Consider the following 27110-nt stretch of genomic DNA (forward strand, 5'->3'; position numbering starts at 1 on the left):
TTTTTTATCTTGGGAAGACTTTATGTATGTGCATTACAATTTTGTTTTATCTGACACGATCTACCGATATCAGAACAAAATATAAAAATAAGAACCATAAGGAAACCTCACGTACAATCACCTAACATTACGAAACGGGATTGAGATGACCTTCCCTGTTATATCCTTGAAGCCAAGCTACAACTCTGTGATAAGAGGCTGTCCTGGGTTACCTGAAACGCTGCCGAGGGTGGAATGTGAGTTTAGAGTAAGGTCCAACGATGGCAAACCCTTTAAGATAGACAAGATAGAGGTTGCTTTGAAGTGCATAGAATCTCTGAATAACCAATCCCACCACTCATTTAGCTCAAAGCCGAAGATTGAGAAAACGACCGTTTTGTATAGGAAGACTATCAAGATGACAGAGAAGAGAATGCTGGGAATCGATATCCCTTTTACGATTGGCCTTCCTGATGACATAAAGGAGACGAATCTCAATAGCACTTTCGGTAGGACTGTCACGGTTTTAGAATGTTATGCCTATTATAATGGACTGGAAGAACCACAATCCTTTTCAAGAACCGTAAATGTCGAGAAGTATACCCTTCTACCAAGCAGCAGGCTCTTCCCAAGCATCGAGAGACGAGTGTACTCGCCAGACAAAAAATTTATTGTGAATTATACAGTCAGGAATCCCTGCGTCACTACTGATGATGTCCTCCATGTCGATTTTGAGTTGAAACCTAATGCAAAACTGACAAATGAAGGTTCAGCAATAGCCTCCACGCCTTCAATCTTCAATAAGAAAATGAAGACAAGGCTGAAACACGCTATGGTACACTTGAAGGAATACCTCGAGGTCTACGATGACGGCAGTGGCGTAAATACCGGCAGCGGAGGGGTCGGCAATGAAACCAGAGAGAACTTGTTGTGTGAGTCAGTACAACCGATCAATGAGCTAATAACTCGCAATGGGATAAAATGGTCCATGGACATCAAAGTCTTTACCAAAAGCAAGTATTTTGACGAGTTCGAGAGGTCATTGCAGGAACCGCCTTCTCTTCAGCGCTATGCCCAGAACAGTGTACGCACAGAGCAAGCGAGCAGCCCAAAGGTGACGACAGAACTTTTAAAGAATAAAGCTGGTTATGGCCGCGAAATACCGTTTCAATACCATACATCGATAACAACGACCCGAGGAAATCTCTACAGAATTTTGCATGGCATTACAGTGAAATTCAAGATAAGCAATGGGAAAAGCTTCCAGATTAATCAGTCGATCGACATTACACCGTGGGAAGCGGTACATCTCAACACCATCGAACAACTTATACTGCAAGAGCGAGAGACGGCCAGGTATGCGAACCAATTCTATCAGAATTACGGTGGACTAAAGCGAGTGCCGGCTTCGACAACGCTCAACAACATGAAGGGCCACAGGATCGAATACCCACCATTACCACCAGTGGTCTACCTCCATGACCATCAGACTCTCAAGAGCTTGGACATCGTCTACAACAGCAGTACCTTTACACGAATTCCCTTGATTGAATAAGACGACCATAGGAATGAACACTAAGCAGCATTTCGGCATGGTATTGGATCTGATGTCGAGCCATGAATGAGATTCCTTTGTTCGACCGGGATACTGGACCAAAAGAGAAAGAACTAGTAGAGACTCTATCTGAAATCTACTCGATAATAATAACGATTGATCAAGTTGAAAGACTGTACATCAAAGATGTTATTGGAGATGAGCAGCAATATACCAATCTAATCAACAAGCTCCTAGTGCGATATAAGACACTGATCGCTAACAATGAAAACGACCCTGAATTCAAGCGTATGTTTGGGTCCTCGATACATGAGTTCACAGACAAATACAATATAATTGCATCTAATGGTGTTATTAGACTAGAAAAGGGCATCCCTATGACGACCGAGCACAATGATGGTACATCTGGCAACGGCTCAAATTATAATGCTAAAAACGTGGCAGAGGCGACAGGGAATTTCATCACTATAATGGACGCATTGAAGCTAAACTACCGAACCAAGGACCAGCTACATCCCCTGCTGGCGGAACTGCTGCTTAGTATTAATCGAGTAGGGCCAGCACAGGGACCTGCGGCATCTGGAGACGACGAAGCCGCAGCCGGTTTCGAGAAAGATAAGAAAAAGCTAGTCGAGTGGATTGTTAAGATCAATAGGATGAAAATCGATCAAGAATTGGACGATCAAGAAGCAAAGGAGCTGCTATTTGACCTTGATGTTGCGTACAAAAATTTTTATTCACTACTGAACTGAGTCCGCGCCAGAAAGACCTGCAGTAGCGCAGCGGATGTGAGGGAAGTGAGATGCCGGCGGAGGCAAATAGCATCAATCGTAAATAAGCTGTAGGCGATATGCTAACGTGCATTTCGAAGCGCTAGGCTGCGCTGTACAGGCCGACACTGAAGCAAATGTACACGCAGCTGGTCGAACCACGCGATTGTGATCTTGATCATCTGTTGAGAATATTCTTATCTTTCGTCTTTTGCTCGAAAAGAGCCAACAATTTCAAAGTCTCTTGTTCCCGGCTACTTACAGCTGATTCGGCCACTTTTTGATGAGCTGCGGGCGTTTCGCTACGCTCAAGTTGCAAGCTCTTGCTGCCCTGCGCTTTGTCACCTTCTCGGTCGCTTCCTTCCCGTGGGACCCCAACCGCAGACTCGTCACCAATAGATACCTGCTCGACAGGCAGTTTGTCTGAAATAGTTGGGGGCATCTTGATTTTCATCCTCTTCACAGGCTTAAGAGGCCTACCATCGTCATCTTCATCGTCAGCAAACGATATTCTAACCTTGGCACCGCTCTTCAGAGACGGTTTCGGAGCGTCGGCCGCCTCCACCTTCTCTGCAGCCGGTAAATCGTCGAAGTAAGGAATCGTTACTTCAGCCTTGCGGACTGTCGCCGGGTACAAGAGCCTCCCGTCAGAACCTATCTCGCTTTCATCCACGATCTTGCGCAGCGTGTAAATGGAATCATCCACAACCTTGCCGATAACCACTTTCTGGTCTTCCTCAGACAGACGAACTAGGCTGATAAACCACCGTTCCCGAACACTGTCCCAACCAACTGAGCCCGTCCGCCATCGTATTCTGGCGTTATGCTCCGACCAAGTCTGACGCCCGTTTCCACCATCCTCAACCTTGGAGAACATGATACAATCGCGAGATCTCGACATTTCATTCAGCGACCCATCCGTCAACAGTCCTCTGGTGCAAGCCTCCAGAAACCTCCGAGCGTGACCTGGCTTCTCTCTCGCCCACAGCTCCACGTTAATCCGACCTTTCACAGTGTGTATGATCACCTTAGCACTCGCCTGAGGCTCCGACATCTTCCCAATGGCTTCATCTTCTCAGCTCATCTCGTCTTAGCGAAATACGTCATTAAGATTATTAGTATATTATAGAAAAATTTTCAGTATAAGTACTAACTGTTCAGAGTCGTCAGTGCAAGAGATAGTCGTTTGGTATAAATCAGCACGTCTGCCGACAGTTGGGTGATGATCTCTCTAGCAAGACACTCGGCGAAGTTGGTGTCGAGGCTCTCCTCTGTGGAGGCTCGCCCTTCGCTATTGCTGAGCAAAAGAACACTGACTCATACCTCGAGACTGCTGCAGGAAAAGCCCAAGACCCCCCAATCTATCTTAACGGAAGAGCTGCTGGCCAAAGCTGGGGTTGAAGTGGAAAATAAGGCCGAACAACCAAAGGAGGGAGAGTCCCGGTCTGCAGAAGGCCAAGGCAGCAGCGGTGGCAGCAGCAAGAGGAGAAGAAAGAGACAGACGTCGACGGATATTAAGAGAGAAAGATATGCGAACTGGTTTTACATCCTTTCGTTGTCGGGGCTTACTGGTGCAGCGCTATACATGGGCAGAGATTGGGAAGAAAACGAGTCAGATGAGTTAAAGAAGGGCATCGAGAACGGCTACACTCCCGGGTTGATGTTTTCGAGGTTCAGAGCTCGTTTCAATTCGATGTTTAACTACTTCAAGGAACCGCCTTTCGAAGATCTTCTGCCACCGCCCCCACCGGCGCCATACCAGAGACCGCTGACGTTGGTCCTAACGCTGGAAGACTTGCTTGTTCACTCGGAGTGGTCGCAGAAGTACGGCTGGAGAACGGCAAAGAGACCCGGGTGTGACTATTTCCTCGGCTACCTTTCGCAATACTACGAGATCGTGCTGTTCTCTTCGAACTATATGATGTATGCTGAGAAGATCGCTGAAAAACTAGATCCAATCCACGCGTTTATCTCTTACAACCTGTTCAAGGAGCACTGTGTCTATAAGGACGGGGTTCACGTCAAGGATCTGTCAAAGCTGAACCGGGACCTGGGCAAAGTTGTCGTCATCGACACAGACCCGAACAGCTACAAGCTGCAGCCAGAGAACGCAATCCCCATGGAGCCCTGGAACGGCGAGGCCGATGACAGGCTTCTAAGGCTAATACCATTCCTGGAGTACCTTGCCACGCAGCAGGTCAACGACGTCAGGCCCATCTTGAACAGCTTCAACGACAAGAAGGAGATACCAGCTGAGTTCGATGGCCGCGTTCACAAGCTCAAGGAGAAGTTTTACAACGAACAGAAGACGAAGACTCAAGGCAACTGGGCTCTCAAACTGCTCGGCGTAGCCAACGCTATGGGTTCAGGGCAGGCGAAGTTTCCGCTGGACTTGATTCGCGAGGAAGGTGAGAAGAACTACGTACGCTTCATGCAGCTGATCGAAGAAGAGAAGGAAAAGATCAGAATACAGCAGGAACAGCTCGGTGGTCAGACTTTCACGCTCAAGGACTACGTGGAGGGAAATATTCCTTCTCCAGAGGAACAAATGAAGATGCAAATGGAGAAGCAACAAGAAATCGATGCCATCTACGAGAAGAAGAAGCAGGAAAAACTACAGCATCAGCAGCAGCAGCCTCAAAAGCCCTAGCGGAACCAGTACGCTCCATCTGCACAATCTGTCTATAAACTTTTTTTCTCAACACTTTGTAAGTAGCTTGTATGAACAGTGATAATCTTGAAGAGTCTTTCCAAGACTATCATGGCTGCTTTCAGTAGAATGGCCGGGACACGGTGGTTCGAATATGCCGATAGGCCAGCCGCCAAACTCGACTAGTTTCGTAGAGCTGGGGCTCATAATAAGCCCCCTTCTAATCGCCTCGCTCTTAGCCCCGGAAGGAGCGATACCAAGACCGATAAGAAGAACCAGATTCTTTGCATTGCTACATATAGCTAGTTGCTTTCTTACGATATACTATTGAATTGGATCAACACAAGAGAGGTGTAGACCAACCAGTAGATACAGTAGCGATGGGGGTGAGTTCGCAGCGATACCCTAAGGTGAATATTGTGAGCAACGACTATGGCAGGTACGGTACTTCGGTTTATCAGAAGCTTTACAGTAGGAATAACGCAGTCAATGATGTGAACACGTATCCCTATGGCCGTAATCAAGAGGCCGCTCCTGCATGCAGAAATGCAGCTTCAACTGGATCCGCCATTTGCGATGAGAATCCATTGATCGAAACGGCTACGTTTTGCAGTACGGCCACTAGCACCACTAGAGGAGCTAATGACGGGACCAGTTCGGCAGATGAAGGCAGATCAGTGGATATCGCATCGGTGGTGGACGTGGCGGCGGATAGTTCGAGCAGGAGACTGAAGATCAAGAAGTACAGGTCCCTGATAAGCTCTTCATCGAAGAAGCTCATCAATAGGCTGCATGAACACGGCTCCAGCGATACATTCTCCATATTTTCACTGAGAACTTCGCAATCTCACAAGCATGAGTTGATGAGGTCAGAGCCCATAATTCACGAAGTCAGGACGCTTCCTAGTGCAACCTTCCAATCACTGCCAGTGGAGATTGTGGCTAACATCCTGCTTATGCTCGGCGATGAATGTCAGCACGATCTGGTGAATTGTCTATATGTCTCGCGCACCTTTTACAATGCTACCAAGATGGTTCTTTACCGAGAACCGATGTTCACGTCCACATACCGGGTTGCACAGTTCGTCACGTCTCTAAGGTTGCATCCTGAGAATGGCATGTATGTTAGAACCTTGGATCTCTCTCGTTTGAAGAATGGACTCGTCGCCCAAGATACAGACGACGATCCCTCTCGCGATTTCACAGATCCTCAATCGTCTAGTGATATGGAAGATGCAGATTATGAGTATGCCTTGGCGAGCTGGCGAGATTGGCGTTATCGTCACGACTCGCTGTATGGCGCCGCAGCGTTGAACAGTTACAACTTGAAAAAAGTCGTCTCAAGAGCGTCCTCCATCAGTTCTCAAGCGACTTCATCTGGTATCTCATCGGCAAGCGGGGGCCATGGCCATTGTTCTACAGCGTCCAGCTTGCATCCACGCGGTCACCGCTCCAACAGCTCCGTCAGCTCCTTTACCAGTAGTATAATGTCATCACTTCAGAACAGCTCGCATCTCTCGCTGGTAAGCACTTTTTCGACCGCTAATGAAGCTGGTCACTCACAGACTTTGAACAGAACCAATAAGTCCCATGGATTGAGTAGGAGGAGACCCGCTGACGGTAAAACCGTCCTGAATAATAAGAAATTAAGTGAAGATGATGAAAGTACAATGCGGGATTCTTTATGGCTGAGAATCAGGAGGGGCCCCAGGTACAGGAGGCTGTTGAAGGCAAAGAAAGCAACGCAAGTAACTAACCAGATGTCAGCGGAGGAAAATACAGAATCATTGCGCAGAAATATCCTGGTCAAGTTTGATATATCACCACCCTTCAAGACATGCCATCCTTATGCGAACAAGTTTTTATTGAAGTATGCCCCTTACCGTGATCTGCCCATTGGCTACATTTTGCATATGTTAAAATTGTGCCCTAATATCACCAGCCTGGACCTTTCGCATTTAGTTTTGTGTCCTGACTTTGAGATAATAGGCAAGAAGCCTCCAAAGATCATGAATTGTACCTCATTATTGCCAGCGGTGCAGGAGTCAGCGACGTCAGTCGGAGAACCTGAGGCGGACCTTGAAGTCGTCTATTTGACGGATTCTAACAAGAACTATGATTATTACACCGGCGTTCCAAAAGGCAGCTCTCCAGCGTTCAATCAGAATGCTGCGAATCATCTCACCGCTGGCAATGACATGGCTGACCCCCTACCGCTTGATGCGCTGTATAAACGCAGGTCTCTAAACCGCCGCGTCAGCACCAGCGACATCCAACTGAGGCAAATGAACCCTGCCGAAGTGTTTGAATTTCTCTGCGCAAACCAGCTAGGCCTCTCTCTCCGAAGCGTAAGGATGGATGGCATTGTTTGGTGCAGAGAAAACATGATCAAATATTTCGTCATGAAGACTTTCAAAGAGAACAACGGTAAGCAGTTGCAATGCAGCTTCGATAAGGCAGGGTTGAACATGAACCTCGCTTGGACCTGCTGCGGTCAACTGGACGATTTTGTCTCGTTGCTCGTTATGATCCACATTTCACATATGGACGACCTAGCCCTCCGGGATGTCTTCAACGTATTTCCTCAATCACCAACCAAAGAAAAATTTGAAATCATCAAGGATCCGGAGATCCTCGAGATCTCCAATGTCTTCGCAATAGAATACTGTTTGGACTCTCGATCTAAGCAATCGGTCGAATTTCGAGTAACCGTTCTGAAATCGGATAGACCGACGTCCTACAGAATTAGACGTCTACTTCCAAGTCACGTTTCCCTTGTCGTGAATTTACGACTCCAAGACAATTCTTCCAATCAGCTCGACGAGGAGCTGCCTGAACCCTCTCGGAGACTTCACAGCTTGACGTATGCCATCAATTCTAGGCTGCGCGAACTGCGCAATGACGATCTCAGGCGAAATCTGGGTGAAAATAATTTCTTCATGGGAAGTGCTCTATAGCCAAGAAACAAGAACAGGGTGCATTTTATCAACTGTGACGCCGTTTGTTCATCGAATTTTCCACCAACTATCTGCGCGCGTCGCGTCGCTATTGTTTGACACCTTGAATCAGGGCAAAGGAATATAGTTTGAGAACGCGGAGAGGCTTCTACTTCCTTGCCTGGCCGTGCCCAGTTTCAGGGCTTAAATTTTCCTTCGGATTGTTTAGTCGGCTAGAGGCATTTGAGCGACTGCTTTATAGGGCCTAGTGCCTTTCGGCGATGTTATTCGCAGCACACTTGCGCAGTCGGAATAAATCCAGGTGCAGCTAAGATCTTTCATGGCGGATGAAGAAATAACTTTCCTGAGGGTGCTGATAGGTGCTAATGCGCACCCAGCGCATACCAGATCTGTCTTCATCAGGGAGCTTTTCGAATAGACAGATACCAGTCGGTAATGCCAATCATTGTACTATAAAATGCTTGGAAAACCGAAGGTAATTGATGGTGTTTATTACCGTAGCAGATAGCGAAGAACCATATCGAAAATGAGGCTTCTCATCGCCCTGCTGCAGTTCTACATTTTTGGACTTGCATATTGTAGCGATGGATACGTCCGTTATGATTCCGGTGACTACATCGCCATGGCATGTCAAACTGCCGTCCAGGCAACTTTCTGCAGTGCGAAATTTAAATCCAATTGTTCCTGTGTGAACGTGGATTCACTGGGCTCGTATGTCTACTGTGGATATCAAGAAGCAAGTAATGCAAAGGAAAAAAGCTCCTTTGAGCATTATTTGATGGGTATGTGCGAGGAGTTGACAGAGGATAAAATAGCAGCCGTTTACAAGAATGTTACAGATTACTTGGTTGATCCAGCAAAGGTCGAGGGGTTTAATAAGACAAAAATCATAAACTATCCTGTGTACTATAATAAGCAAACGTTTGGTTACGCATATTTATCCAATAGGTACAGGTGGCAGAATTTCGACCGTGCTATCGCTTGGGGGTCAGGGTTGTTGGGATTCTGGGCTTTCTTAATCTTATTTGGAGGCATAGACCATTGGGCCTCTCGGTTATTTCCTGCGCTTTCTATGCATGTTAAAAAGGCCATTGGTCGTTGGAAGGTTATTAGACTCTTAAGGAAACATGTATCACTGCCTGCCCTTTTCAATAATAAGCATATGACCCGCAACTTTCTTCAAGGTATGATACCGACAAGATTAGAGACAATAGTCCTTTCTCTGTTTTTCTGTCTGTTGGTAATTGGTGAAGCCACCAATATTCACTACTTACCGAATGGTACGATTTGGAAAGGAAGAAGAATACAATTGACCCGCTACGTAGGTGACAGATCAGGTGTCATTTCCATCTTTCTGATGCTGCCCACATACTTATTCGCAGGAAGGAATAACTTCCTGCTTTGGATTACCGGCTGGAAGCAGTCGACATTTTACACTTATCACAAGTGGCTGGCCCGCATGACAGTCATGTCATCCTTTGTGCATGTAGTAACCATGTTACTGAATTCTTACTGGAATGACAAGATCGCCACCAGGAAATACAAGCCTTGGTGGCGATGGGGTTCTGTAGCAATGGTTGCTGGAGGAATTATGTTTTTCCAGTCGATGGCGATCTTGAGAACCAGATGTTATGAATTGTTCTTATACATTCATATTCTGATGGCGGTCTTCTTTCTCTGCGGCGTGTGGATCCATTTGTCATACTTTGCGTACACTCAATGGGCATACGCAGCAGCTGCTATATGGTGCTTTGACCGTTTTCTCAGACTTGCCAGGATTGGAACTATGGGAATTAGGACAGCACAAGCCTCCGTCATTTCCGATGAAGTCATCATGCTGACTATGAAGCATGGCCCGGGATTCAAGAAGCCGACAGCTGGTTCGTTTGGTTACATTTATTTCTGCAAGAGCTGGCTATTTTTCCAGTCACATCCGTTCACAGTTCTCCAAGATGACGATGGAAACATCAAGTTTTTGATCAAAGTCAAGAACGGCGTTACTAGGCGCCTTTACTCTCAGATAACCAGCGGGCCTGAAAACTCTCATGAGATTAAAGTTGCTGTAGAAGGATTCTACGGTGAGTACAAGCCCGCGTTCGCGTACGACCAGGTCGTCATGATCGCTGGCGGTAACGGTATACCCGGGCTTTACGAATACATTACTGACATTAAGGAAAAGAGAATGGCAGGAAAGAGCAAGACCAAATTCGTCAAGCTCTACTGGGTAATAAGAAATTGGCACAGTTTGGACTGGTTCTTCGACGAACTGAAAGCTTTGCAACAGTATGATTTCGTCGAAACTGTTGTGTACGTTTCCAGATACCATGATGCTAAACTGGGTGCTCGGTTTGAAAACAACGCTTCAACTGATTCGTCAATACGCGGCGGTACCCCCAACGAGAAGGACGAGACGCTCGAAAAGGAGGTATCTTTGGACTACTCATGGCTAGAACCCATTACCAAGCAGCTTCCGCACGTTGCCTTCAGGGACTCGAGACCTGACCTCCCTCAGTTGCTCCATTTGGACATTCAAGAAGCGGCACAGCAAGACGACATCGCGGTGATGACCTGTGCCCATCATGCTATGTGTGACGATGTAAGAAAGACCATTGCACGAGAAGCCGGAGAATTCAGAAATGGCAGAATTGAGTTATTCGAACTTCTGCAAAGTTGGTAAGACGACGCCAACCAAAATGCCACAGTTCGATGCCAGTTCTGTGGTTTCTATATTTACTCTTAGTAGCCAATGGTTCCCGATATTCTTCCCTTTAGAAATCACTGAATTTGCAATATAGTTTGGTAATATTCAAGCTTGTTTTTTGCTGTCACCCTCGCGTCAGCAAAGGTTGACGTTGCTTATAATATAATATTATGAATAACCAAGAAATTTGCTTGAGATCGGTTGCTACATAGGTATTGCTCCTGTTGAAGTGGGACTGTAACAGCCGGAGAGCAAATTTTGTAGTTGCGTATGGTAAGGTCTTTCTTTCCCTTTAGCTATAAAAGACGAAAGATGCTGCTTACACATGTCAATGACAAAAGCACTGAGGACTGCCAAAAGGATACTTCTAATTCAAGATAATAATGCCTGAAACCACTCCAGCTAAGTCAGTCCAAATTACATTACCTAATGGCTTGAAGTATGAGCAGCCAACCGGTTTGTTCATCAACAATGAGTTTATACAGTCGCAAGGTGGTGAGATTCGTGAAGTTGAAAACCCTTCCACGAATGAAAAGATCGCAGATATTTCTGCTGGGAATGAAGCTGATGTTGAATATGCGGTAGAGGCTGCCGAGAAGGCTTTTTACAGTGAATGGTCTACCCAAGACCCGAAGTTGAGGGCCAAATATCTGTACAGGTTGGCCGATCTAATTGAAGAAAATTTCGACCTCGTCAGCTCGATCGAGTCTGCAGATAATGGTAAGACTCTAGCTCTCTCCCAAACTGACGTTAAGTTGGCTATAAACTGCCTGAGGGATGGGGCATCCTATGCAGACAAGATTGACGGCAGAGTAATCAACTCCGGTGATACACATATCAATTTGACCTTCCATGAGCCTATTGGTGTATGTGGACAGATCATCCCATGGAACTTTCCTATAATGATGTTTATTTGGAAGATCTCCCCAGCGCTGGCTATGGGAAATACTTTGGTCTTGAAGCCGGCGTCTGCGACACCTCTGAATGCATTGTTCGTGGCATCTTTGGCCAAGAAGGCTGGTTTCCCTCCTGGAGTATTGAATGTCATACCAGGATCCGGCAGTAAGGTCGGGTCTGCCATTGCAAACCATAAGAGGATTAGAAAGGTTGCTTTCACTGGCTCTACAGAGATCGGAAGAAGCACAGCTGTCGATGCATCTAAATCCAATTTAAAGAAAGTTACCATGGAGCTTGGTGGAAAATGTCCTCACTTGGTGTTTGATGATGTGGATATTGAGAAGACGGTACCAAATCTGGTGGCCGGTATCCTAGAGAATGCAGGCCAGGTTTGCTCCGCTGGGTCTAGAATATATGTTCAAGAAGGCATCTATGACAAGATTGTAGAAGCTTTTAGAAAATATGTCGAAATGAATGTCAAGGTTGGTGATCCCTTCGATGACAGCAATTTCCAAGGTGCAATTACCAACAAGCAGCAATATAATACTATTCTAGAATACATTAAAATTGGCAAAGACGAAGGTGCGAAGATATACGGTGGTAGGAAATTGGGAGACAAAGGCTACTTTATCGAACCAACTATCTTTTACGATGTCAAACAAAACATGAGAATTGTGAAAGAGGAGATATTTGGACCTGTGGTGGCTATTGGTAAATTTAAGACGTTGCAGGAAGCCGTGGATTTGGCAAATGATTCGGAGTACGGTCTTGCAGCGGCAGTGGAAACTTCAAGCCTATCAACTGCCTTGACTGTATCTAGGAAATTGCAGTCTGGTACTGTGTGGGTCAATACTTATAATGACTTTGATTCGAGAATGCCATTTGGTGGTGTAAAACAGTCTGGTTACGGAAGGGAGATGGGCAAAGAAGTCTACGAAGCTTATACCAACGTAAAAGCCATCAGAATCAAATTATGAACGACGCAGCAATGTGAGTGTAGGGTTAAATAACGGCAATACTTAAGTAATACGTGAGCCTCCATAGCTAGTAGGAAGAACGCAATGCAACATGTTGATACTGAATTCTGAGCTTGAAACAGTTATGCCGCCCAGCTTAACTGAGCTCGCTTAACACATTCTCATGGAATTCCTTCAGGACCACCTCAGGATAATCAAAGCACAAATTGTGGCCGCAGTCCCTAATAGCAATTAACTTCTTTGCGTTGGCACCAGGTAGCAGATCAGAAATGTCTGATGAGTACTGAACCGGCGTGATCTCATCTCGATCACCACACATTATGACAAGCGAGGTCTGTGCGCCTGCCTTAATCAGCACATCGTTCAGCTCGCTCCAATCTATTTCTCTCCAACCTAGAAAGTAACCGAATATGCTTCGACTCTTGATTTGAACATTATTGTGGAACTGCCACAGCTTTCTATATGAGCTCGTTACGCCTCCTTCACGATGAAAGAACTGCCTAATGCCTGAACTCTTCAACCCTTTACACTGATCAAACCTCTCTCTATAGATGTCAAACAACCAGGGAAACTTGTGTCCTGTATGCAGCCCAATCTGAATCCAGTATCTGTTTTTAGCCAGATAGTCGACGTTGGGCTTTGGCGGAGCCAGAAGCACAAGCCTGTTGACTTCTTCATGGTATTTTAAATAGTAATGCACCGAAAGGTAACATCCCATTGAGTGTCCAACAATCGTCAGTTTCCCATAACCACCAGACTTGGCTATCTTGTCCACGGCCTGATGTATTGCTTCCACAACGTCATACATACAGTATCTGTCCCACTCGTCACTCTTGCCAAAGCCCGGTAGGTCTAACGCCAAAAACTGCCTGCCAGTCTCATCCAACATTCTTAACAATGGCTCAAACTGCTCCAAGTTGCCACCCAAGCCATGTATGAACAGGAACAGCTCATCACAGCGACCTGAACTTCTGATATTGTGGCAGACTCTCAAAAAGTATCGATCTGTGCCACCGAACTGCACATATGCTTCATTCTCGTCGATGAACTTGGTCTTGAAGTCCTGATCTGCCTGAGATCCTTTGATACTCTCTGCCAGATAAGATCCATCCTGGTAAGACTCGACGATGGCACCGAGAGATCGGCCAGAAAGGGGCTGGCCTTCTAGATCACAACTTCTCTTGATACATCCCTCAATATCCACATTGCCAGCAACCATTTCAGCAATGATAGAGAGGCCAACTGTAGGTTACTTCTCATGTTACTCGCTCGAGGCCGCGTGGTATATAAGGTACTCGTTAACCGTCCGTTCCGCAAGCAGCTCAGCATCTAAAGCTCATTGAGTGCCAGACACCTTGACGAAGCAACATGGTGACCTGTAGCCATCTCAAGCAACCTATCTGGTTCTTACGGCCTGCAATTTGACCTAGAGAAAGCTGATGAAAACGGTGAAAAACCTTGGGTTTCCACTGAGCCGGCTGGCGGCTTAATGCTATCCATCTCGGGCCTCAATGGCTTCAGCCTTCTGGGCACTCTAAGGGTTCTTCGTATCACTACTAGTCTTAGCGCGTTCCGGATTAGATCTGACATGCTATAACTGAAAACTTCAAGTTACGCTCTCTAAGCAACGAAGAGAAGCTCAATTGAAGCCGAGGTGAGTTGGAAACTACCAGCTAGGGTATTCTCGAAATCAGGCCGACTTTCAGCGGAGAAATGGCTGCTCAGAAGAAGAAGTTGATGCCAAAGTCGGCAGTCCTAGTGAAAAAATACAAAAGAGGCATCAGACTGTCTTTTACGGCGCTCGTCGTTGCTCTTACTCTTCTGTTTGTGTTCCACACTCCGTCGCATGCCGGTAATGGCCTGAGAAGAAACAATGGCGAGTATCTGATGCCATTCACCGACATCTCCCAGGGAGTGCACCACCCAAAGGATGATGGCAAGCGGGAAAAGGCCGTCATGGTGACCCTGGCAAGAAATAGTGACCTCTGGAGTTTAGTGCTGTCGATCAGACACGTCGAAGACCGTTTCAACCATAGATACAATTACGATTGGGTGTTCCTGAATGATGAAGAGTTCACCGACGAGTTCAAGAGGATCACTACTGCTCTTGTCTCTGGCAAAGCCAAGTACGGGTTGATTCCTGAGGAGCATTGGTCTGTTCCTTCATGGATCGATGAGCAAAAGTTCGAGGCTTCCAGGCAGAAGATGGTTGAGGACAACGTCATCTACGGCGGTTCCGTTCCTTACAGACATATGTGCCGTTTTAACTCTGGTTTCTTCTACCGGCACGAGCTTTTACAGGAGTACGAGTGGTACTGGAGGGTGGACACTGATATAACAGTCTTTTGCGACATACAGTATGATATTTTCAAGTTCTTGCGAGAGAACAACAAGAAATACGGGTTCATTCTCTCCGTTTCTGAGTACGAAGCCACCATCCCAACCCTGTGGGCTACCACCAAGGATTTCATGAAAGAATATCCGCAATATGTACACAAGAACAACCTAATGAAGTTTATTTCCAACGATGGTGGTGAAACCTACAATATGTGTCACTTCTGGTCGAATTTCGAAGTCGGCTCGCTCGAGTTCTGGAGATCTCCTGCTTACTCCAAATTTTTTGACTATCTGGATCGACGTGGTGGATTCTTTTACGAGAGATGGGGCGACGCTCCAGTCCATTCCATTGCAGCTTCATTGCTTTTGGATAAATCAGAGATTCACTTTTTCGATGGCCTGGGATTCCACCATCCTGACTTTACTTCCTGTCCAACAGAGGAGAAGATCAGGTTACAGAATAAATGTGTTTGCAACCCAGAGAAGGACTTGACTTGGCTTGATTACTACTTCTGCACCAGGAAATTCTTCAGCGCTGCCGGGTACTCAATGCCAAAAGACATATAGATTCCCAATATATATATTGAAGACGGATACTGGAACACCGTCGTTCTAGTACATCCTCGCCTGAGTTTTGTTCTATCTTGTAGCCTTGAGTAAGGTGGGTTAAAAGCCAGTCTTGAGATCGATTGTTACCGATGACTCGGCACGTCGAGGAACAGATCAACCACAAGGATGCAGCTTCATAGGGTGTCAGTTTGTCGTGCAACGAAGACTGGCCTGGGCTCCTTCTCTAGAGCTATGACTCGCCATCTAAGGCGATTTCAATCGACTACGAGTAGCCCAGGAAAGGGCGATAATACGGCAGCTATTCTATTGCAAAAGAATCTAATCCAAAGAAACAATTCCCTGTACAACTACGGTACCGGTACCATACGATGCACGATATTTGACGGTTTTGGCAACAAGGCCAGCCAACCGTTGGAGATGAAGAGAGAAGACCTAGTTTCCAGACACCAATTACTGCCGAGAGACCTAAGAAAGATCGAGCGGTCCAGAAAGAATGATCTAGTGCCCAGCTTGCTGGTGCGGAGGAACGGAATACTGATCAGTCTTCTCACCATCAGAGCTCTCATCAAGCCGGACATGGTGATAATATTTGATTCAGTGGGCAAAGGCATATCACTCGACTCGACCACACACAGGGCCTTCATCAAGGACCTGACCACGAGACTAACCAACCAGGGCGGCGAGATGAACAAAGATCCTCTGCCGTACGAATTCCGGGCTCTGGAGTCCATCTTTGTCTCTGCATTATCCAACATGTCAGGCGAAATGAAAGTGCTTCTAACAGTGTGCAGGGGTATACTGAACGACCTCGAGTTCAGCATCACCAGAGACAAGCTACGCTTTCTATTGATGCAGAACAAGAAACTCACCATTTTCCGCAGGAAGGCAATCCTAGTCAGAGAAATGCTAGACGATCTCTTAGACCAAGATGACGTGCTCTGCGAAATGTACCTCAACGACCAACACACAGGCAAAATCAGGGCCAAGGACGACCATGCAGAGATCGAGATGCTTCTCGAGACTTACTATTCGCACGTCGATGAAATAGTGCAGATCATAGAGTCTGCCATCTCCAACGTCAAGACAACCGAGGAAATCATCAATATCATTCTCGATTCTAACCGAAACGAACTACTGCTACTCGGCATAAAATTCACCATAGGAATGTTGTCGCTCGGAGGCGCATTATGGGCGGCGTCCCTCTACGGAATGAACCTTGAGAACTTCATAGAGGAGACTTCTTATGGCTTCCCGCTTGTCACAGTTCTCAGCTTGATCTCTATGGGCGCGCTCTTCGCTTACAGCATAAAACGCCTCCACAGGATACAAAAGATGTCTCTCGTCAGTCGCACCAAGGCCAATATCAAGTAGACCAACCATTGACCCATTATAGACGTTCTGACGCCAGCTAAGCAGAAGAAGCTTATTAGTGTCAAAAGTCACGTGCAACTTATAGGTGCCGTCCGCATAAAGTGGGATAAGCTGGCTTGAAGACAGAGATAAGTTAATGGAAGCATACGGTGGTTATCTGGTCGGTTGGTGAACTGCCTTGGTGTCCAGAGCTCAGGATATCATGAACTTTGAAGAGTATTTCTCGTTCCAGATTTTTTTCATCTTTCTAAGAGAGTCGCTTGAAATTGTGGTTATCATCTCGATCCTTCTGGCAATCGTGAAGCAGGCGCTGGCCATAAATGTCGAGTGTGAAAGCAATGAGGATCCTGGATCTAGCAGTTCGCGGGGTTTAGAGTCTGTACCCTTGACTGTGGAAGAGGAAGAGGAAGAGTTTGAATTTGGAGAGGAAGCGCTGCAGACTAATGAGGAAGGCGCTGGCGGCGCTGATAATGAGAAGTTGTACTCGAAATTGAAGTGGCAAATAGTTTCTGGTGGCATCGTTGGTCTGCTGATGTGCATGCTAATTGGAGGAGGGTTTATTGTGATCTTCTACCGCATCGGCACCGATCTGTGGAGTCTAGGAGAGCATTACTACGAGGGAATATTGAGTATTGTTGCATCCGTTATCATCTCTTTCATGGGTTTGTTCTTCCTACGTATGGGTAAGCTGAGAGAGAAATTTAGGGTGAAGCTAGCAACGATCATCTATTCTGACAGATCGATGATGCTCAGGGCCGGGGGACAAGATGCTGTCAGGTTCAGCGAAAGATATGCGTTTTTTATCTTGCCTTTTATCACTTGCCTCAGGGAGGGCCTTGAAGCAGTAGTTTTCGTCGGTGGAGTCGGGCTCGATCAGCCTTTGTCCTCAATTCCTCTCTCGATGATCACTGCAGCATCGATCAGTGCCGTTTTTGGCTATTTCTTCTTCCGCTATTCAGGCTCTTTGTCTTTGAAGATTTGTCTAGTGGTGGCAACCTGTTTCCTGTATCTGATTTCTGCTGGGCTTTTCTCTAAAGGTGTATGGCAGCTTGAGCTACAGGACTATATCAACAAAAGCAACGGTCAAGATATGTCGGAAGTTGGCAGTGGTCCCGGCTCTTACGATATTTCAAGGTCTGTCTGGCATGTGAATTGTTGCAATGGCGAAAGAGATGGCGGCTGGATGATCCTAACCGCAATATTCGGTTGGACCAACAGCGCGACTTATGGATCTGTTATCAGTTACAATGCTTACTGGCTCGTGATTATTGGAATAATTAAGCTGTTGAAAACAGAGGAACATGGCTATGTTCCTCATCTTCCCTTATTTATTCAGAAGAAGCGTATGATCAAACGGCTACGCATAGCTGAAAAATCCCTAAGACTAAAGAACTCTGCACAGGATAGGATTCCAAACGTAGCTAATTCAAATCCAAGAATATCTGAAGAGAGTTCCGCACCCCTGGTTAGTTCGGGTACAGGTGTCGGTAACGGCTCTATACAACAATCATGATATTCGGACTTGAAATTAGTGCTTCCATAGCGGTTCAGATTGCCCAGAGACGAATCGATTCGCTGTGAATATACATCAATCATTCTAATTAATTACGATTGTTTAACAACATCTATCCTAATACGACAACTAAATCACCAGCGTCCACAATGTCTCCGTTCCTGTGAAGGATTCTTAAAACTGTACCATCTCTAGTGGAGGAGACTGTCATTTCAGTTTTCATGGCCTCTACTATGATCAGACTTTGACCAGCCTTCACCTTGTCACCTACAGATACTACGGGCTTCCAGAACCTACCTGAATGCTCGGAATAGATTAGCTCAGCATCCTCTGGGTATGTTTCTTGCGCAACTTCCTCCGCCACTCCATCGCTGTCAAGTTCAGAGTTCGCGACTTGAATCAATTTGGCAAATTCGGCAGATTTCTCGCCCATTTGATTCTGTTGAAAAGCCTCGATAGAATCGATATTCTCTTGAATCCATGCTAAGTACTTCTTATGATCAAAGACACTTTCTTCGATCTCAACTTCGAACTGGCCGTTTTCACAATCCTCTGTGAGCTTGTCAAGCTCTCTTTCTGACACAGGATAGAATTCAACTTGGTCAAATGGATTTAACAGCCATGGCTGCGTAGAGGAAGACCCTAGCATAAGTTTATCCCAAATTGGGACAGTTCTCCCTACTAATTGATAACCGCCTGGACTTGATGCAGCGTATATGCACATGTACATTCCACCAAGTCCAACAACGCCCCGTTCAGTGTAAGTTCTGGATGGGTTGTATTTAGTGCCAAGCAGTCTTTGACGCGGGTCAAGAGGCACAGCACAAGGTGAACCTAAAAACACATCGCCCAGCCCGAGAACCATAAATTTGGCGCTGTACATGAGGTTTCTCACATCTTCGCGACCAATTCCATTGACGTCGGCAATGAAGTCAACATTGTTAGGTAGCCAAGGCGCAGAGCTGCGAATCGTTTCTTGATAACGAGTAACGCATGCAAGAGTCTTAGAGTCTTCAAATGCCATTGGCAGCCTGATTATCCTTGACCTCACGGACCAGTTTTTATCGAACTGAATTTCGTTTTCATATGCTAGAAGAATTTCCAACAATTTCTTTTGACTGATCCGTGAGTCAAACTCAATCAACACGGATCTGACGCCCTGCGACATCTCAACGATTCCTATAGTACGATGCTTTTCGACTAATTTGATCAAGCGATCTATTCTGTACGAAATGTTAAGATCCATCTCATTCTCTCCATACTCAACGAGGATATAGCGATCACCAGCCTGTCTATATGTTACTTTGGGCGATAAATCTGATCTTTTAGGCAGCTGGGCCAAAATTGGATTTTCAGGAGGCGTTATTTCCCAAGATTTGACGCTTAGATGGCTGGCATCTAAGTTCTCGATCGCTTCATCCTGAGAAACTTTTATTTCTCTCGCAGCTTCGTATGTAACTGGGACGAACTGAATCAAATCACCAGGCTTCAGTTGACCAACTTTCCACAGCTCACCCTCTGGAACGACCGCCTGACAAACGAAGCCGCCAAGCGATGGCCCGTCACAAGTCACAATCACGGGCTCATCACCAGTGAAGTTTAAAGCCCCAATAGAGTACACATAATCATGAGCATTGGAAGGATGAAGACCAGCTTCACCACCGTCAGTTCTGGCCCACTCAGGTTTTGGTCCAATGAGTCTGACCCCGAATCTGTTGGAGTTATAATGCACTTTCCACTTGTCGCTAAAGAACTTTTCGATCGATTCTTGCTTGAAAAAATCAGGAGATCCATGGGGACCACAGGTCACACCTATTTTCCATTCCTTAGAGCTGGGAAATTCTGGTAAAAGTTCTTTAGGAGCTGCTTGAGGTGGATACACTGGGCTAGGAAGAGAGGAGCAAGGCAGTTCTGGTTGGTTTATGAAAAGAACATCGCCCAATTTCAGAACTCTACCATTATAGCCACCGAATTCTCCTAAAGTAAAGGTGGACCTAGATCCCAGATATTCAGGCACATCGATACCATTTCTTACGGCTAGATAAGCTCGGCAACCTCTGGTCAATTTGCCAATTGCCAACACATCACCTGGACGTATGGATATAGGCTCATTCAATTCAACATGTACGTCATTGAGACAACATTCAACCTCTCCGCCGGTGACTGCCACGATGGTTTCCGTATGAAATTTGATCTTTGGACCAGTCAAGGTTATCTCAATTGCAGGGGCCTTTCTGTCGTTACCAACAATTCTGTTGGCCAATCTGAATGAATAAGCATCCATGGGACCTGATGGAGGGACACCAATTCGCCAGTAACCTACTCTACCTGGGTAATCTTGCACACTTGTATGTGCGCCGGGAGAAAGTATTTCAATTGCCGCAGGCCTATAGCAATAAGAGTCCAAGACTTTGGTTGCAACCTTGGCCTGCTTAAACATGTCGGAAGACGCAATGGATCTCAAATAATCTAAATTGGTGATACACCCGTAGACAGAGGTCTCATTTAAAGCTTTGTTCAGTTTCAAAATAGCTTCATTTCGATCTCTGCCATGCACAATAATTTTTGCTAGAGTTGGATCATACTCCGATGACACTATTGTGCCCTTCGAGACCCATGTATCAACACGAGCCCACTTCGGGAAAGTGATCTCAGTTAGTTGCCCAGGTGATGGACGAAACCCTTTAACTGGGTTCTCAGCATACAATCTAGCTTCGATGGAGGCCCCACTTACGCTGATTTTACTTGGGTCAAAGTCAGGAGGATCATCGGCAGCGATTCTCAACATCCATTCCACTAAATCTAAACCTGTAACCATTTCCGTTATTGGATGCTCGACTTGAAGCCTTGCATTGACTTCAAGGAAATAAAATTCATCTCTCTTTTCGTCGTAGATAAATTCGACAGTTCCGGCACACTTATAATGCATTAGAGAACCTAAGCTTTCAGCAGCTTGCCTCATTTTAGCACGAGTAGCTTCTGGTAGGTTAGGAGCCGGAGTTTCTTCGATAATTTTCTGGTTGCGCCGCTGCAATGAGCAATCCCGTTCGCCGAGTGCAATGGCTTTACCCCGGCCGTCACCCATCATTTGAATTTCGACGTGTCTTGCATTCTCGACAAAGCGCTCCAAAAATACTCCGGAGTCGCCAAAATACGATTTACCTTGATGTTGAACAGTCTCAAACACCCTCTCAATATCAGCTTCGGAATCTACTTTCTGCAAACCGATACCACCACCTCCAGCGGTGGACTTAACCATGACTGGGTACTCCAGTTTGGCAGCAATCTTTTTCGCATCTGCTGCTGATGAAACCAGAGGGGATCCAGGAACCAACGGAACCCCTGCCTTCTCTGCAATTTCCCTAGCAGAATGTTTCAAACCGAGCTTTCTTATCGCTGCACCTGATGGGCCTACGAAAACGATACCCTCTTGTTGACACTTGTCGGAGAAATCAGCATTTTCTGAAAGAAATCCATAACCTGGTATGATTGCTTCTGCACCCGTAACCTTGGCTGCGTTGATGATTTTATTGATGTCGAGATAGGTTTCAGCTGCCGTCTTGCCATGCAGGGGGATTGTCAGATCAGCATCCAAGACATGTTGAGAGTATTTATCGGGATCCGAGTAAACAGCCACTGACTTTATGTTCAGCTTCTTCAAAGTACGAATTATGCGAACGGCAATTTCGCCTCTGTTCGCAACCAGTACAGTCTCGAAGGGTTTTCTCTTTTCTTTGGCCGAGTAATCAATGTATGCTTTGAAACCGCCATGAGGCGTAATATTTACAGAGCCTTTAGTCAGATAACCTGCTTCTTCGCAGATAAATGATTTCACCCACTCACCTGACTCTAGCTCGACTGACCCTATTCCAAGTGGTTCGGGTACCATTGCAATAAAGGTTCCAAAATTTTCGAGTGGGATGCTGTAAAGCTCCAGTTGGATCTGCGCTCCGCTCTCCTCCCCCACCCTTCTGAGCCCTGGTTTCAGGATCGGTCCCGTTTTCGGTAGCGCGTAAAGCTCATATTTCTTGGAAGTTCTTGGAGATGATATGTAACTTGCATTGACTTTCTCCAACTGCCAATGCAATGGCAAGCCCTTCAGGTGTGCGCCAACCACGGCCAACTTTATAGAGGAGGAGGGATTGATCAAAGGGCCGGTGAGTTCATCGTCCTTAGTTGTAACGCTTCTGTCCAAAAATCTACCGTAACTTCTACTTCCGTCAGGAAAGGCGACTTTAAAAAAACGCCTGGCCAGATCCAGTAATGCAAAGTCGGTAAATTTCTTACCAATCAAAGTGATACCATTAGGCAGTCCATCAGATCTAAATCCGGTTGGTATAGCCAAAGCTGCCATATCGGCCAAGTTCACGAAATTGGTCCATGTACCTTGTCTCGAGTTAACCAAGACAGGTTCTTTGGCGACTTCATCGAATGTTGGGTTGAGAGGGCAGGTTGGAACGCATAGCACATCCACTTCTTTTAATAGCTTACTTATCTTTTGAAGTATTCTTTGCCGTTTGTACTCATATTTGAAAGCATCCGCAGCGTCGTAATTAGTGGCAGTCTTGATGATAGAGATCACAGTTGGATCAAGGGTTTCCTTCGGCGGATTGGTTGCTAAGAAGTCTCTGATTGCCTCGTATCTTTCGGCCACCCAGGCACCTTCATATAAACAGCGAGCCAATTCCATTAGAGGCTCGAAGTCAATTTCGACTATATCAGCGCCAGTTTGTTTCAAGTTTTCAACAGCTTGGCTGTAGATCTTTGGGTTTTCATTGTCACCATACCATGGGAGATATTGCGGTATAGCGATCTTAACCTGCTCAGGAAATTTCTGCAAAGGGTTCCTTTGATATGGTCTCGAGTACTCGTCATTGGCAAGGTCTTCTTGACATAATACTTTGAAACAACGCTCTGCATCGCTCAAGTTAAGAGCAAAGATGGAAACACAATCCAGCGACTTGCATGCTGGGATAACCCCACTGCATGACAACGCGCCTTTTGTCGGCTTAAGACCGATTAGGTTGTTCAAAGCAGCGGGCACTCTTCCTGAACCAGCGGTATCCGTGCCTAAGGCCAGAGGCACAATTCCGCGTGCCACCACTGACGCGGAACCGGATGACGAACCACCGGAGACATGTTTATCGCTGAAAACGCACGGAGTCTTCCCATAAGGAGACCTGCAACCCACCAAACCTGTGGCAAACTGGTCTAAATTCGTTTTTCCAATTACGATGGCACCCGCATTCCTCAGTAGCTCCACCACTGTAGAATCCTTTTCCGGAATATATGCGTATGAAGGGCAAGCACCAGTCGTTGAGCTGCCCTTAACGTCAATATTATCTTTAATTGCAACTGGTACACCATAGAGCGGTAAAGATTCCTTCCCCGCCTTGCTTTGCAGAACCTGCCATTGATGCTCAAGATCGCTCTCTGGTACCACTGATATCCATGCTGGGTCGGCGGGCGCGGTTTCTTGAGACTTCAGTAACGAGCGCAACAGTTGAAGCGATGATTCTGGGGTGGACTTGCAATGGAACTCCATCCATTCTTTGACTGACCAACCTAGGCAGTCCAGTTCAGTCATAATACTTTGATTATCTTGTTGTTTGAATTAGCAATCCAACGATCAATACCAGATTGACCAACAGCAAATGTAAGCATTTTGTCGAATGGATAGCATGCTCGCGACGGGTTGAGCCGTTTTATATTGTGTCATTTCGAAGGCGTCTTGATAACACCGCGATAACAAGTAGTGCTTCTCTGGTTCTCGCGATAAGCCAAGGCGCGCCGATAATGGCAGACCAATAATAGCAAAAGCGGCGATCAAACGGAAATGCTGTATCTCATGCGATTTGAACATCGTCAACATTCATTGATTAGCTTTAAGCTCCTCAAACAGTGCGGAACGGATTAGCGAAAAATCGCCGCTAACAAAAATGCGCTCCTGGGCGAAACATGCGCAAACGTGCGCAGTCAAAAATGCGTTACGGCAACTTGCGGTCTGAACTTGGATAGTATCGAAGCTCAGTTTTGATGAACAAATAAAGGCCTAACAGTGGTGATGTAATGGAGCCTTAGTATGTTTTCAGTGACTTTTTGAGCTCATTGAGGGAATCTGTAGCTGGATAGTCTCTTGCTAGGAGTAAGCAGCAAATCGCCGAAGACTGTTTTCCAATGAGAGCCTTCAAGGAGAAGTGTTTAGTAAGCAATCGTTTTGCGCTATTGTGAATCGCCTATGGAGTGCCTGTAGGGAGGATGTAAAAAGGAGAAACGGTCTTGTCTCTTCTATTGTGTATGTTTCGAAGTTATGTGTTTGATACAAGAATTCTTTCGGCGGCTATTCAGGTCGCTGTGGCGGTTTTCAAAAAAAGAAGCTCGCACTCAGGTTCGAACTAAGGACCAACAGATTTGCAATCTGCTGCGCTACCACTGCGCCATACGAGCAAGTAATTGTTGGGTTGTGGTTTTATAGCTCGGTATTAGCTCGGTATTAGCTCTGTACTTAGTCGTAGGTTCAGGTTTCTTGAAGTAACTTAAGCGGTAAGTTATCAAGATCAATAATGGATTGTGTGGTCATCAGACGTCAGTCTATGATTCCCTTGACTGGTTGATTTCCTTCGTAATGACCACTCCATGTCCTCTCATTCTTTGCTAGGCTCGAACTACATGAGTTCAACTGAAGCTTGTATCAGTACTAGATGCAACAACAGTAGAACGATTTGGACATACTAGCACTGATGCGTCTTTCGCACTACTATCAGACGTATCCACTAGCCATGATGAGGGGCAGTCTGAAACATGAGGAGACAGCTTAGGAAGAGTTAGCTAACACTAAGGAGTGCGGAGATCACGACCTCAAGTCATCACGGAAGTCCCTATTCGAGAGGTATAAATAGGAGCCAACGGATCCTAGTTAGAGAGTAGCTGCTCACTGTATAGAGCCAAGCTTAATTAAAGAAGCAACCATATCAATCCACGAATAATACAGAAACGTATTATTACATGTTACGTTGTCATAAGGGACGGTATTATAAGGATAACTTAGTTGTTGCCAAGACGACTTAGTTGTTCAACCAGCATGGAAGCAGCTTAAAGGTAAGTTATCAAGACAAAGAACGGATCTATTATCACTTGCTTCTATTAGCTCTAACACTAAGTGCACCTGAAACGCCGTTTAAATCTGACCTGGCTGGCCCTCTATTTATTCATTTCAATTCCAATATTGGACTCCTCTCCTTGACTTCCACTAGCAACCTTTTGATTCAGAGCGACTGATTATGTGTAGCATAATCGTCTCACATTCTTCAGACCACCAGTGTTAAACTGGAAGCCGTACCATGGTTCCTCCATTATCGCCTCGTATAGTATCAGATGGCACTCTGGACTTGTCTCGGATAGACCATCCACTTGGACTTTGTCCTTTCATGGCTCATGACTCATGGGCCCTGTTCGCGTTTGAGCTTCATTAGCCGGCATCAGTTCTAGATGCAACATTCCTGTGCGTGCTAGATATATCAGCTCGGCAAGATGCAATCGCATGTCCTGGCCTTGCGGGTAGGTGAATGGCTAGCCAAGACTTATGTCGCTATAGGGATAGCGATCAGCATATCCGTCCCAAGCATTTGATAGCGAGTCAACGAGAGGTGTAAATGAAACATATAAAAGGGACCCAATTGAAAGCTTTCAGAGAGCCACTGAGATGCAGAGCAGGACAAGGATTCGATAGGATACAGACCTAGCTTAATAGGAATAAAAATGAGGAACTGTCTGATTGCCTTTATTATCACATTGTTCAGCATTTGTAGCATTGGTAGATGCTACGTTATTCCAGGCAATACTACTCTGGAACTGTTTGCGAACATCTCAATAACGGAGGTGCCCGGCGATGCGTTAGACATACTGACTGATGGTTTTAGGGTGACCGCAGATCTCACAGTTTATCAGGTTGCACATATGCTCTACACTCGCACACCCTATGTATTGAATGACTCGGTGGTGTTTCTGGACAACAACGGAAACATTCTGGCATCAGGAGGTGCTGAGATTGAGGGCGACCCTGAAGGACAAAGTATCAGGCTCTCGTTGACAGAAGCTCAGGCCGATGCAGTGAACCAGGTACCATACATTTATGAGGAGCTTGAACAAGACATTTTCGAACTCATTGCAGACACTTATTCGAGTGTGAGCGATAGTAATACACTTGAACGGAGAGGTAATCCACTAAATTATATCTGTGGGTTTAACCTGAACTACAACTCATGCAAGAGCTACAAAAATTGTAACAGAGAAAGGAGTGCCGGCAGCGGCAAAAAATGTGGGTGTCTGAAGGCAGGCCAAATGAGGCTATGCTTGACATATAAGCCTTAGAGCGGACGTTTTATTGGTCTGCTACTAAATACCCGAGCAGGCCAGTTTAATAACAATAAAATAACCAAAATGCCAAGCAATAAAACAATAAAACAAAACAATAAAACAATAAAACAAAACAATAAAACAATAAAACATATAAAACAAAAACAGTCTACAATTATAAGCTAACCCAAATAATAATAAACCCAAATAAACGCGGTGATAAACCCAAACCCCAACGAGCAACATCTACACGTAGTACACACGGATGCCGTTAAAATAAGGCATTCTTAGCATATGACGTACGGCTAATACAGTAAATGAACGCATCTTAACATGGGGTACGTACTCAGGATATATTGTCCAAGTCCAAGTGGTAGACTGGCGTCCATACCGGAAGCGAGTTGAAGAGAGCACTTTCACGCTACTACCACCACATCTCAAATCTCAAATCTAAATATCGGCAGACAGGAAGAAACGA

The 27110-nt window shown here is 45.8% G+C and overlaps 13 protein-coding genes and 1 non-coding gene across 14 annotated transcripts; 10 read left to right on the plus strand and 4 right to left on the minus strand.

Moving 5' to 3' along the window:
• Positions 1 to 145: 145 nt before the first annotated feature.
• Positions 146 to 1534, plus strand: RGL1 (Rgl1p; the record flags this gene model as incomplete). The annotated part of the gene is made up of 1 exon (XM_037283373.1): positions 146 to 1534. The coding sequence occupies one exon, from the start codon at positions 146 to 148 to the stop codon at positions 1532 to 1534; it is 1389 nt and encodes a 462-aa protein (XP_037139269.1).
• Positions 1535 to 1596: 62 nt separating this feature from the next.
• Positions 1597 to 2286, plus strand: VPS28 (ESCRT-I subunit protein VPS28; the record flags this gene model as incomplete). Its single annotated transcript, XM_037283374.1, has 1 exon — positions 1597 to 2286. One exon carries the CDS (start codon positions 1597 to 1599, stop codon positions 2284 to 2286), a length of 690 nt encoding a protein of 229 aa, XP_037139270.1.
• Positions 2287 to 2482: 196 nt separating this feature from the next.
• Positions 2483 to 3358, minus strand: CWC27 (putative peptidylprolyl isomerase CWC27; the record flags this gene model as incomplete). Its single annotated transcript, XM_037283375.1, has 1 exon — positions 2483 to 3358. One exon carries the CDS (start codon positions 3356 to 3358, stop codon positions 2483 to 2485), a length of 876 nt encoding a protein of 291 aa, XP_037139271.1.
• A 168-nt stretch (positions 3359 to 3526) lies between these two features.
• Positions 3527 to 4954, plus strand: TIM50 (protein translocase subunit TIM50; the record flags this gene model as incomplete). Its single annotated transcript, XM_037283376.1, has 1 exon — positions 3527 to 4954. The coding sequence occupies one exon, from the start codon at positions 3527 to 3529 to the stop codon at positions 4952 to 4954; it is 1428 nt and encodes a 475-aa protein (XP_037139272.1).
• Positions 4955 to 5334: 380 nt separating this feature from the next.
• COS111 (Cos111p) lies at positions 5335 to 7911 on the plus strand (the record flags this gene model as incomplete). Its single annotated transcript, XM_037283377.1, has 1 exon — positions 5335 to 7911. One exon carries the CDS (start codon positions 5335 to 5337, stop codon positions 7909 to 7911), a length of 2577 nt encoding a protein of 858 aa, XP_037139273.1.
• A 526-nt stretch (positions 7912 to 8437) lies between these two features.
• HG536_0D01210 (ferric reductase family protein) lies at positions 8438 to 10588 on the plus strand (the record flags this gene model as incomplete). Its single annotated transcript, XM_037283378.1, has 1 exon — positions 8438 to 10588. The coding sequence occupies one exon, from the start codon at positions 8438 to 8440 to the stop codon at positions 10586 to 10588; it is 2151 nt and encodes a 716-aa protein (XP_037139274.1).
• Positions 10589 to 10995: 407 nt separating this feature from the next.
• On the plus strand, positions 10996 to 12486 carry ALD6 (aldehyde dehydrogenase (NADP(+)) ALD6; the record flags this gene model as incomplete). Its single annotated transcript, XM_037283379.1, has 1 exon — positions 10996 to 12486. One exon carries the CDS (start codon positions 10996 to 10998, stop codon positions 12484 to 12486), a length of 1491 nt encoding a protein of 496 aa, XP_037139275.1.
• A 136-nt stretch (positions 12487 to 12622) lies between these two features.
• On the minus strand, positions 12623 to 13705 carry LDH1 (triacylglycerol lipase; the record flags this gene model as incomplete). The annotated part of the gene is made up of 1 exon (XM_037283380.1): positions 12623 to 13705. One exon carries the CDS (start codon positions 13703 to 13705, stop codon positions 12623 to 12625), a length of 1083 nt encoding a protein of 360 aa, XP_037139276.1.
• A 494-nt stretch (positions 13706 to 14199) lies between these two features.
• KTR3 (mannosyltransferase KTR3) lies at positions 14200 to 15390 on the plus strand (the record flags this gene model as incomplete). Its single annotated transcript, XM_037283381.1, has 1 exon — positions 14200 to 15390. The coding sequence occupies one exon, from the start codon at positions 14200 to 14202 to the stop codon at positions 15388 to 15390; it is 1191 nt and encodes a 396-aa protein (XP_037139277.1).
• A 168-nt stretch (positions 15391 to 15558) lies between these two features.
• On the plus strand, positions 15559 to 16764 carry MFM1 (Mfm1p; the record flags this gene model as incomplete). The annotated part of the gene is made up of 1 exon (XM_037283382.1): positions 15559 to 16764. The coding sequence occupies one exon, from the start codon at positions 15559 to 15561 to the stop codon at positions 16762 to 16764; it is 1206 nt and encodes a 401-aa protein (XP_037139278.1).
• Positions 16765 to 16966: 202 nt separating this feature from the next.
• Positions 16967 to 18277, plus strand: FTH1 (Fth1p; the record flags this gene model as incomplete). Its single annotated transcript, XM_037283383.1, has 1 exon — positions 16967 to 18277. The coding sequence occupies one exon, from the start codon at positions 16967 to 16969 to the stop codon at positions 18275 to 18277; it is 1311 nt and encodes a 436-aa protein (XP_037139279.1).
• A 112-nt stretch (positions 18278 to 18389) lies between these two features.
• DUR12 (bifunctional urea carboxylase/allophanate hydrolase) lies at positions 18390 to 23864 on the minus strand (the record flags this gene model as incomplete). The annotated part of the gene is made up of 1 exon (XM_037283384.1): positions 18390 to 23864. The coding sequence occupies one exon, from the start codon at positions 23862 to 23864 to the stop codon at positions 18390 to 18392; it is 5475 nt and encodes a 1824-aa protein (XP_037139280.1).
• A 788-nt stretch (positions 23865 to 24652) lies between these two features.
• On the minus strand, positions 24653 to 24724 carry HG536_0Dtrna2C. The gene has a single exon. It is a non-coding gene; the product is annotated as a tRNA-Cys (tRNA).
• A 1311-nt stretch (positions 24725 to 26035) lies between these two features.
• HG536_0D01280 (uncharacterized protein) lies at positions 26036 to 26647 on the plus strand (the record flags this gene model as incomplete). Its single annotated transcript, XM_037283385.1, has 1 exon — positions 26036 to 26647. One exon carries the CDS (start codon positions 26036 to 26038, stop codon positions 26645 to 26647), a length of 612 nt encoding a protein of 203 aa, XP_037139281.1.
• Between the last annotated feature and the right edge of the window lie 463 nt (positions 26648 to 27110).

Source organism: Torulaspora globosa, chromosome 4, assembly GCF_014133895.1.
Source record: "Torulaspora globosa chromosome 4, complete sequence".
In the NCBI taxonomy this organism is placed as follows: Eukaryota; Fungi; Ascomycota; class Saccharomycetes; order Saccharomycetales; family Saccharomycetaceae; genus Torulaspora; species Torulaspora globosa.